The sequence below is a fragment of the Schistocerca serialis genome, chromosome 5 (genome assembly GCF_023864345.2).
Source record: "Schistocerca serialis cubense isolate TAMUIC-IGC-003099 chromosome 5, iqSchSeri2.2, whole genome shotgun sequence".
Classification (NCBI taxonomy): Eukaryota; Metazoa; Arthropoda; class Insecta; order Orthoptera; family Acrididae; genus Schistocerca; species Schistocerca serialis.
The window spans coordinates 143,225,520-143,237,768 of NC_064642.1; the positions used below are offsets into that span (position 1 = coordinate 143,225,520).

At 41.9% G+C, this 12,249-nt stretch overlaps 1 protein-coding gene across 7 annotated transcripts in view; it reads left to right on the forward strand.

Moving 5' to 3' along the window:
• Positions 1 to 12,249, forward strand: part of LOC126481385 (DNA primase large subunit-like) — a 160,460-nt gene that overhangs the window by 33,822 nt on the left and 114,389 nt on the right. For 2 of the 7 annotated variants that reach the window (XM_050105101.1, XM_050105107.1), the window contains exon 2: positions 10,611 to 10,722. The exons of 4 other annotated variants lie outside the window; for them this stretch is intronic. In XM_050105101.1, the coding sequence (XP_049961058.1) occupies positions 10,670 to 10,722 (53 nt within the window). In that variant the 5' untranslated portion in view covers positions 10,611 to 10,669. The remainder of the gene's footprint in view (positions 1 to 10,610; positions 10,723 to 12,249) is intronic. One more of the 7 variants, XM_050105103.1, reaches the window with a different exon arrangement.

Below are 12,249 nucleotides of genomic sequence, written 5' to 3' on the forward strand. Positions count from 1 at the left end.
GGCCAAACAGGCTACACAGAAACTGCTTCTGGAGGTCAGCATCCCCGTAACTGACGTGCTTTCATTATTGCACTCCAAGGTTTTTCGGCTTTGGGAGATGGAATGGCATTATCTCAGTACACTCAACAAACTGAATCCCCATAAGGAGACTGCAAATGCGTGGAAGTCTTCGATGAGGGCCTCTTGCAGGGACTCTGTGGTTCTCTGGTGGCTCTGCATTGGCCACGCTTGTGTGTCCCACAGCTACCTCCTGCACTGTGAAGACTGAGCTCAGTGTCATTGTGGCGCCTGGTTGACAGTGGCCCATATATTGTTGGGCTGTCCTCCTTTGGTTGCCTTGCGTCATGATTTTCTTTTGTCAGACTCATTACTGTTAATTTTAGCAGACAACGCTCATTGGCTGATTTGGTTTTAAGTTTTATCCGTGAAAGTGGGTTTTATAATTCTCTGTAAGTTTTAGAGCATGTCCTTTGTCTCTCTGTGTCCTAGTGCTTTTAGGCTGGTGGTTTTAATGTGTCGCAGATTGGCTAGCTTATCCTTTTTATTCTCGTGATCAGCCTGCCATGGTCATCTGCTCTGTTATTTTAATTCATTCTACCTGTTTATTGCGTCTCTGTGGGGTTTTCTTTAATTAGTGTTTGTATGCCTTCTATCGTGTTGTAAGTCTTGTTTTTGTTCTCACCCTTGTATAATTGTTTAAATCGGAACAAGGGACCGATGACCTTGCAGTTTGGTCCCTTACCCCTGTTTTTTAAACCAACCAATCAATACTCAGCATGTAAGCTAGCTCATGTGATGGGTGGTCACACATCTGCATGTTTGTGTAGCCCCTTGACTAAGCAGAGACTGCACTATTGGTGCCTGAGCTCTTACCTCTCTGCAAATGCTGAGAAGTTTGTGCCTGTCTGTTTGGGTGCACTGGGACTTGGGAAAATTGCCATCAAGCCAGATGGCCATTGTTCTGGCTGGGTGGCACCTGTGGGGAGAGTCTTTGTTCAGAGTAAGCTGCATCATGTTGCATATCTCTCACAGTGAAAATACTGTTATAAGCTGGTTGCCACCTGAGGCTATAGCAATCTTTTCAGACAAATCTGAGTGCTTCAGTGCAGGTCATTATGATGCCAAGAACTTTGACTACTCAGCCACACCATGAGAGGAAAGTAAAATCAAGTAAACTGCAGAAACATAGTTGCCACAGTCCCTGGTTTGTGTCTGTACTGATGGAGGGTGGTTTGTAACTACTTAGTCTATGTTTTTTATAGATAATAATGAAAATGTGTTTGGAGAAATTTCTTCCCACAGTAAACTATGAAGTAGTTCTGTGTCAATCAAAACAGAAGTGTTACTTTCTCCCAGTATACTTGGGTGGTGTACCATCATCATAATATCTGGTAAGAACCTGAATATGTTTAAGGCTTTAATTTTTCACCATTACTTACTGCTGCAAGTGAACGAGGAATTACACAAAAGCCTGAAGAAACAAGGGGTCCTCTTCGTATGTCGTATACACTGCCGCCTGCCACACAACGAGCTTGACACCAGAGCACTTATCCTTGCATTTGAGGGAGATTCACTTTTTGAGAAAGTTAAAATTATCTTCTACCATTATGAGGCGAAGCTGTACTTCCCACCTGACTTTGATCATTTACATATCAATGTTTTGGATATGGCTCCCCTTTGTATGAACAACCCAATCTGTGGACTCCCTAGGGAGCTCGTTGTTTCGTGAGTTTATGCGTGGTGCACACAGAGCCCTAAGCTATTGCAGCCCATTCTTTCTTCCCAGGCTTCATCTCCTTTGCCATGCTCCTCCCTCCCCATCCTGGCTTCTTCCCCACCGCCCCATCCTTCGCCTCCCTTGGTGTTTTTATTTATGTTGACCTGGCTATCCACATCGTTCACTGTATTCCGTGTGATTTTGTTCCTCTTGCCTGTTCTTTCATCCTTTTCGGCATTTTTGGTCCCCTCCCCTCCCTTGGGGTTTGAGCTCCACTTCTGAATTTTCTGTCCTTAGTTGAACTGTCTGTGGAAGAACTCTCTCCCTAGCATTTACAGCATGGATTACTCTCCCCCCTTACTTCCCCTCCACCCTGCTACATTACCAACATGTGTAGCCAGTCCGTGTGGTGTGGCTGTTATGTACCCATCTGGCTAAGCCCCCTCACAACATAGGGATTACACTACTGATACCTGAACCGTTCCCTCCCCATGTATGCCAAGGAGTGGTTGCTTCTCGTCCTGGAGCATTGGAACTCCAGGGAATGGCCGCTGTGCCAAACAGCCGTTGTTGTGGCTGGGTGGCACCTATAGGGAGAGATCCTGATCAGAGTGGGTGGTGTCAGGGCAGATGCTTGGCACATTAAGTGTATAAAGCTGCAAAAAATGTGGCCATTCTCCAATGGCCCTCTCTTCTAGTGGGAGCAGATCATTTAATGCTGCTTTGTATGATTGTATGACCCTACAGCCTCCCCTTCCCTGTCTACATCCTGGAAGGGGGGCCAGGTTCACCACCTCGAAATGAAACACTTACCGCACTACCTGGTCTGTACTAGAATGGACGGTTACACATTCACCACCACAAAGCCATTGTTTTTTGTGGGGAGTATCGAGGGCAAGTTTGACGATGTAGAGTCTCTCACTAAGATGCGGTCGGGCTCCCTGTTGATCAGAGCTGCTTCTGTCGCCTAGTCCGCAGAGGCGGATACACTTACCTCAAGGTCAAGGTTATGCATTACCGATGTGACTTGAAGCCACACATCCCACAACCCGTGAGGAACTTTTGGTGTTTGCATTTTGGACGTATCTCCCCACTATACGGTGGACCCTCTCTCTAGTGGCTGTGGCCACCCACTCCGTGATGGTGCCGCAATGTTCCGCCACCTGTTTGTGACCACTGTCATGACCACCACTCTCGCCATATTGCCCAGATACAAGAGTAAAAGTTCCTGGATTGTCTGTCTTATGCTGAGGCATGCCAAAAAATATGAATGACACCACCCAGTGTCAAATTCTTGTACTTTTGCTCTGTTGCATCCTTTCCCCCTCCTACCTCTTCCTTAGCCCAGCCCTATCTCCCTCTGGTCTCCCATTCCCCTACGGTTCCCACGCTCTCCCTTCTGGGTGCTGCTCCCCCTCCCTAGCCAAAGAAGTGCCCCCCCCCCCCCCCCCCCCAGTGAAGGGGCTCCACCCTGGTACCCCTTATCCCAGTGTCTCTCAGCTGCAGGTCTGCTACCACAACTTGGCCACTGTGCCCCAAGGTCACCCACTCTCTTCCTATTCTGGATCTAGCAGAAGACTGCTGCCCCTCTGTGCCCTGCCTCCTCAACCTCCAAAAGAGGAGGAGGAGGAGGAGGAGAAGAAGAAGAAGAAGAAGAAGAAGAAACAACAAAAGTCAAAGACAAGTACACCCCCCCCCCCACCCTCCCCTCCCCCACCGGTGCCCATGGAGGTGCTGTCTCCCCCTTCGCAACCTGAATCTGACATCTCATTTATGGATGTCAGCCCATCCTCATCGCTTGATGACCACTGACCTGGTGACATGACCTCCTCTCGGGTTCTTTATGTCTAACCTGTGCTCTCACCACATGTTAAGCCAGTGGAATTTGCAATGGATATTACTGTCACCCACCGGAAATAAAACTACTTTTTTCCTCTTGTCCTACATTCTGTCTTGCTCTTCAAGAAATGCAGTTCCATGATGACCACTCCCTCATTTTGTGATTATGGGGCATTCTGTTGGAACCGTGCCAGCCCCAAGATAGTATCGGGAGGGGTCTGCACTTTGGTTCACACCAATGTCTTTAGTGACGGGATCCACCGTAGTACCAACCTGGAAGCAATAGTGGTATGAGTGCAAACGACCCCAGGAATCACCTTTTGCATTGTCTACGTTCATCCAGGTAGGCCCCCTCCTTATGGAGACTTCAGTGCACACCACCCCCTATTGGAGAGTGCCACTTCGATGTATAGGGGTCTTCCAATTGACAGATTTTGATTTGTGTCTTCTATGTGATGGTTCCCCTATCCCATTTCAGTACCACACATGGCACCTTTTCTGCTATCGATCTCACGTCTCCTCCCCTGCTCTCGTGACGTCTCTACTGATAAATAAAAGTTGGTAGAAGTTGGTAGAGGGTGCCTATGAAAACCTTAGTCAAGGAGCGTGAATAAAATGAGATGGTGCCATTTAGTGTTGTATTTACCTTATGCAGATCTAAAAACTGTGCAGTGAAATGTCAGTGTTCAGAAAAAGCATATTGAATTTCTGTTTTCAACCCAACCACATGGTCAGTTATGGATAATCCTGGTAGGGAGGGATAAAAGACCCTGTGATTTAAGATTTCTGCATTATCGCCAGTCTACTGGCCTTTTAAACAGTTTGCAGAGCACATTGGTGTAGCTAATTGTCAGTAGCTGCCGATGAATTTTGGGTTTTTGCTAAGTGTAAGGATCGGGTTGGTGATACTGTATCTCAGTTGCAAAAGAAATCACCTTCTAGCCAAAACTGGTTAAGGATCCTGGGTCGGTGGGGGCTATGAGTTGCAGTGTATGGTGGATCATCAGATTATAAATGAAATCAGGAGATGGGGTTGTATCATGAGACAAATAAAGAGCCTAGAGTGGTCACCAGTCAGTTGTTTGTGTGTTCAGTGGGTAGCCTGGTAAGAAGAGGACACATGCTGTCACAAAGTATGCCTCAAGGTGATCAGCACGGAATACCACCGTCATGAAGGAGACCCATAACACTTGGCATAAGTTTGCAAAGAGGAAACTTGGTGCACCCAGGATTCATTCTTACTGTGTTTAACTAGGTATTGAGCCTTTGCAGGGCTCAACTTATGTTAAGAGAGTGTTCTGTGAAAGCTATCGCTTGAGACATTGCAAGGCCCTTTGACATTCCTGAATTGTAATATTCTCATGCAACATTCAAGCACAATTTGTTGTGGACTATCTGTGGAGTGGTTTGTCAATTCAGCAAAGGCAGTTTGTTTCTGTGGGACAGGATCTACTGGCAACCATTCATTCTCAGTAGCCAACGGGAAGCATGGGAGAGAAAATGCATTGACTGCTGGCTGTCGTGTGGAATATCGGATTCAGCTTCTCTACTTCTGCTGCTCTCCTTAGTTTTTGAACTTTATTCTTTCACTAGAAGTAACATCTTGTCATGAGCACCCGGTCTGGGTGACAGTCTCACAGGTTGGACTTGGCCTGCCCTCGTATATTCTGTCGAAAGAGTTTACTGAGTTAAACTGTAATTTAAATGTCCAGAACAGCCACTGTGTCCCCCAGCTGGTCCACTACTGTGGCTGTGGCCACACCGAGTACTACCTGCACTGAGATTGACCCCAGACCCCACACCCATGGCCACATGGGAGGTCATTACAGGGTGTGGCATGCAACGAAGGACTTTCTGGGAGGGGGTGACTGGAGGGCATCCCAAGTTCGTCTGACAAACAGGTTCAAGTACTGTCGGTGGCTGACAAAGACCCTGAGCCAGATGCAATAGCCCACCATGCTCTAGAGGAAGCCCATATGCCCACAAGATCTGGACATCTACAGATTGTGGGGTTACTGGTAGTTGGGAGCTCCAATGTTATATGCTACACAGAGAAGGAATCCAGTGTGCAATCCATTTACACATCAGGGGGAGTTATTTCATATGTGAAGTGGGTGCTTCTAGATGCCATGAAAAGCACAGGGTGCAGCCAACTGCAGGTGGTGGCTCATATTGGTACTAACAATGTGTGTCGCTTTGGATCAGAAGAGATTCTCTCTGGTTTGAGGCGGCTAGCTGAAATGGTAAAGACTACCAGTCTTGTTTGCAAGGTGGAGATGGAACTCATCATCTGTAGCATCATTGACAGAACTGACCATATTTCTTTGGTACAGAGCTGAGTAGAGGGTCCGAATCAAAGGTTCAGACAATTGTGCAACATTTTGGGCTGCAGATTCCTCAGTTTGTGCCATAGGGTGGTGGGTTTCCAGGTTCCTTATAATAGATTAGGGGTCCACTCCACCCAGGAAGAGCAGCTACATGGGCAGAGGGGCAGTGTGGAGGGGATGGGGTGGATTTTTAGGTTAGAGGTTCTTAGGAAATGACAGAAAGGGCAAAATTCTAAAACGGTGCAGGGCAAACACAGGAAGGAAGCCCTCTCGAAGTGTAACTGTTGGCAAAAACATACCTGACCTCTTAGCAACAAATAATCCTGAGCAAATAAGGAGTATCATGGTGAATAAAGGGATTAGTGACGACAAGGTGGTTGTTGTGACACTGAATATGGTAATATCCAAACCACCAAAAATAAAAACAAAATATATCTGTTTAAGAAAGCAGATACAAATTCACTTGACGCTGTCCTAAACCAGTCTCCACAACTTCCATTCTGACTGTGTAAGCATGGACCAGATGTAGTTTGAATTCAAAGGAATGGTATCGATGGAAATTGAGATGTATACCAAATAATTTGATAGGAGATGATACTGATCTCCCACAGTTCACAAAACAAGTCAGAACACTGTTGTAAAAGCAATGAAATAAACATGCCAAATTAAAAAGAATGCAAAATCTGCAGGATTGGTGAAGTGTACAAAAGCTCAAAATTAAGCGAAAACTTCAATGGAAGATGCTTTTAATAGTTTCCACAATGAAACACAGTCTCCAAATCTGGCAGAAAACCCAGAGAGATTCTGGTTGTGTGTAAAGTACAGCAGCAGTAAGACACAATCGGTACATTCACTGCATGATGGTGGTGGTGATACTGATGACAGTGCCACTAAAGCAGAGATACTAAACCATATTTTTTGAAATTCCTTCATCAAAGATGAAGTAGTAAATATTCCAGACTTGTGAATCAAAAACAGTTGTCAGCATGACTGACTTAGAATCAGATATCCTTGGTGTAGTGAATCAGCTTAAATCACTTAATAAACGCAAGGTCTCCCGTACAGATTGTATACCAGTCAGGTTCCTTTCAGAGTTTGCCGAGATAATAGCACTGTTGGAATCCCCCAAGGAAGTGTACAGGACCTCTGCTGTTCCTGATCTAAATAAACAAGTTAGGAGACAATCGGAGCAAACCTCTTAGATTGTTTGCAGATGATGCTGTCTTTTACCGTCTTCAGATGATCAAAACAAATTGCAAAATGATTTATGCAAGATACCAGCATGATATGAAAAGTGCCAATTGGCTCCAATGAATACTAAAAGGAATCCACTGAATCTCGGTTACACTATATAGCAGTCAAATCTGAAGGCTGTAAATTCAACTAAATACTTAGGGACTACACTTACGAATAGCAATTTATTGGCAGAACACTTAGAAAATGCAACAGGTTTACTTAAGAGATTGCTTACACTACACTTGTCTGCCATCTTCTGGAGTATTGCTGTGCAGTGAGAGGCCCATATCAAATAGTATTGATGGAGAACATTGAAAAAGTTCAAAGAAGGGCAGCTTGTTTTGTATTATCACATATGGGGGAGAGTGTCACAGATACAGCATGCAAATTAGATAGCAATCATTAAAGCAAAGACAATTTTTGTTACAGTCTTAAACCATGGCATGTGAAGATGCCATAATGTCAATGACTTTTAAATATGACTAATGTGGTCTCCACTTTTCAAGATAATCTGAAGTTGCATTAACTGCATGAAATGCATCGAAATGCATCATTATTAATAAAACACTTGCAACAGAGACTGTTTCCTATTTTTAGAATGTATAACAAAACTAACTGCGCACAGGGGTTGCTTATGTATAGATGGCAGGGATATAGAATATTTTGCATGTCTAATGCTGTTGGGAAATCTCTGAATTTAAGTCAGCTGAATGCTCTATCGTCACACGTCACCCTGTGTAAATGAGAAAGCATTTTTCTATTTTCTAACCTATAAACCCCCCCTCCATCCTGAATAGCTGCACATGCAAGCATGCCGCTTATGGAATTAGGGAGGCAGGCCTGTCCCATATCAGTGGACAGCAGATTAAAAACAGGGTCAGTGTGTGGTCCAGCCTGCATGTGGTTTTTAGGTGGTTTTGCACATCCAACTAGGTAAACACTGGGCTGGTGCACCCCATTTACACGATTTGCAATCATTTTGAAACACATTTTCATGTGGGTTGGGCACTGACATTTGGCTGTACACCTGTGAACTATTTGGATCAATTATACAACAAATACTTGAGTATTTTCTTCTCATTTATTAATTATTAATCTACTTGAAACATTCGAACTGTTTTTGTTTTTCTTTTGAAAGCTACTGGTACTTATGTCAGGTAAGCATTTTAAAAAAAAATTATCATGATTATTTTTCATTTCAATTCGAAAGAACATATGGATTTTAGTGTCAATAGTGCTGCTAATGTCATAATATCTTTACATAATGATTTATAAGTACCTTTTCCTTATGATTAACAATTCTCAAAAGGATGGTATTACTCACCATAAATATGACACGTGGGGTTACGAACAGGTACAGTGAAAAAACTGTTACATACCAAACTTCAGGCCAAAGCCTTTCTCAGAAAAGAAAGGAACACACACACACACACACACACACACACACACACACACACACACAAAAGCAGGCATATCTCACACACACGACCCCTCTATCTAGCTGCCACACACAAGCTGGCACATCTCACACACATGACCCCTCTATCTAGCTGCTCTAGCCGGACTGGTAGTCCAGCTGCAGATAACATTATGTGTGCTTGAGGTGTGCCTGTTTGTGTGTGTTTTCCTATCTTTTCTGAAAAAGGCTTTGGCCATAAGCTTAGTGTGTAATAATGTTTTCAGTGTGCCTGTCTGCAACTCAATGTGTCATCTTGACAGTGAGTAGCGATTTATTGTTCTCATGATTGCTGATATTCCCACCTGGAATTTCCATTGTTTGATTTTCTCTACAGTTGAAAATTATATATACCATAGGCAGCTAGATTTTACTTTGAGACCAGTTGCATCTGACAGACAACAATCTTCCAGTTACTATAACAGAAGGTTCTTATTGACATCCAAATGACATACAATAGAATATTTAGGTAATCCACTTATTTTATAATGTTTCATAAAACCACATTGGTAGAGACAATATATTTTATGAGACTTACTTGCAGACTACGAATTCATTTGGCATCAGCTGTACTAAGTATAGATATGCAAGATGTTAGTGACAAATGAAAATTTGTGATGGACTTTGACTCGAACCCGGATTTCCTGCTTATCGCGAACTGCAACTTTAACCACTTCGGCTGTCTATACACATTGCCCTGACTGATTCAAACCTTCCTATGCCACACTGTCCACATCCCCTAATCCTCACAAATTGTGATTCCTGCAACAGGAAGAGACCAATTTATTATTTTTATTTTTAGCACATCTAAGTGTGTAACATTTATTTTCTATTTATATATTTTAATACAAGGATTAATATGATTTTTATTTAAAAAATATTTGTGGTATATTCCTGCTTCAGTTCTTACAGTTTCATGAAGTTCCAATAGGTGGCGGCGCTATAAATAGCCGTCAAAATGGCGTCTTCAATGGAGGTGCACTCCAAGCAGAGACGTGTCATTGAGTTTCTTTTGACAGAAAACTAGAGCTTTGCAGATACTCATAGGCACTGGCAGAATGTCTACAGAGACATGGCAGTGAATGAAACCGTGAGTTGATGGCAGAGGCATCTGTCATCCCGACAAGGTCGTGAAACCCTGTCCGATCTGCATGCTGGTCGGTCACACACAGCAATGACTGCAATGTTGGGATGATTTCAGTGTGTTCCTCACCACAAAAATGCAAACAAACTTGTCCTCCATTACAACGCAATGCCTCACACAAGCCTGTGCACCCAAGAGGGGCTTCTAAGCTTTACTGGACTGTTCTTCCTCATCCCCCTACAGCACGGATCTTGCACCTTTAGACTTTCATTTGTTTGGCCCAATGAAAGATGCACTCAGTGGGAAGCAGTACATGGATGATGGGGAGATTATTGATGCAGCAAGACGTTGGCTCCAACTTTGACCAGTAGAGTGGTATCATGTGGGCATATAGGCCCTCAGTAAGGTGGCGTAAGGCCATCACATTGAACGAAGCTTATTTTGAAAAATAGGGTTTTGTAACCAAAAGAGTAGGGAAAAATGTGATGTATTGTAAAGCTGAGTAAGCCAACCTGTTTTCAGAAAAGAAAAAAAAAACAACAATGTTGCATTACTTACTGATTGCCACTCGTACTCGGACATTGCTTCAGCTTGACATTTTAATCAGACTATGAGGTGGATTGACTAATTAGCCTCTCATGCAGCACCTTTTTGTAAAAAAATCATTGTGTATTGGCAAAAATAGGAATAAGCTTAACTACTTAAGCTATAGTAAAGCTAACCAACCTTAGAAAGTTATACAGACATAGTCATATTATAATTTAGAAAATTCCAAGTATTTTACCACCCTTTAGAAAACAGTACAAATCCTCACCAGATAAAATTGTTTAATAAAGCAAACCTACAAAGTCTCACTATAAAAATTAACAACATTTAGTAGCAGTCACCTTAATTTAGAAACTTGTCAGGGGCTGACGACTCATTTATTAATGCAGAACTTGTCTCTCATAGCAGAAGACACCGCCAGCATCACCAGTACTGGCATTACCATTTCTGATGAACTCTTCTATATGAGTGTAATTCCAGCCAGACTACTGGTACTTCCCTGTAACAAGGAGAAAATGTAAGTCTTTGCACAGAGAACAAAGCATATTAAGGCCACAGTAATTTTTTAGACTCTCCACAAGTATACGTTCCTTTAAACTACATCAACATACATTACCATTGATGCCCATCCCTTAAAGGATAAAAGAAAAATATACTAGAAATCTGTACGCATGCGTTACTCATTCACACAGAAACTGCTGGACCAAATCTAAATGGTATTCTAAATCTTGCTCATGCTTTAATATTAATTCCATTCTCATTGAGAAAATCTCTCATCTGTCTGTGAGAATCTTTTGTTCATAAACTACATAATTATTTTCAATACCTCCTTTCCCTCTATGGGAGCTGGGTCAATCCATATGAAGTAGTCCAGTAATGGTTGCTTGACCATTTTTAAATATTTTAATTTTTTTTATATGTGATTGTTCGAGAAGTTCAAAACAGTTTCTTAAAATAATTTATCTTGCACTTTTACTGGATGGTGGCCATTTTTATTCATAGGCCCTCGACGATTTTTCAGTCTGGAGACATTAGCGAAAATTTGAATCTCTCTGCACTGGGTTAAGTTAAAACATTGCAATTGACATTATTGTTTTTAGAAAAGTGTCATCTACAGCATTATCTCTTATACAAAATACCCTAAATTAAAAAATAACCAGTCAAAATGATTTCTAGATTTTGGTATCCAAATTTTCAAAAATCCATGTTTTAGGCCCAAAAATAACAGACAAGGAGTGATTTATGAATGTCTACTTTTTCTGTAGTTAGATATCGTACACTACTAGCCTCATATAGAGCAAGAACACTTACAAATGTTTCCTTAATTTTTTATGAATTTTTGAAATTTGAAAATTTTCATTTTTTGTTAAGTTTGGGGTTAGTTATCTCAGGTGGGACTGAATGTAAAAATATGATTTTTGCAGTGTTTGTACACCTATATGATAGCAACGTACTGTAAAAATTTTAATATTGATATCTGACTGCGAACAAAGATATGAATTTTTGAAAATGAGGAAATAATTCACATTACTCTACAACTGATCTTATGGCTATTGCCTATTTAAATGGTTTGGTGTTTCACTGTAATAAAATTTGTTACATATTTAGTTAACACTATCACCTAATATTCATTTAGTTTATTTATTTTTAATAATACAATATTAAAGAATAAGAGCTTTCGCTTTTGTTCTATGGTAATAAAAATGCCCATTTACGTTTAGGTTTATTGTCAACAAAGAAGTCTATTTTTGCTGGGTGTGGCATTGTAGAAGTACATTACTGTTGGGTGTGACATTGTAGTCAGTCTGTTCTGAAACCTCTGTTAGTGGATGTACATAATTCGAGAGTGGAGAATGTGTTATGTGCTTTGTTCTGTGTGTTATTTGTAATTAATTTTGAGAGATTAACTGGAATGTGATAACATGGATGAACAGTGTTCTGCTGGACAGATAGCAAGTGAAGTGTGTGTCAAACACTTTACGGTTCCGTTTCAAAAAAAACTTGAAAAATCTCAATGACTTTGATGAAGTTAGGCAAACTTTGT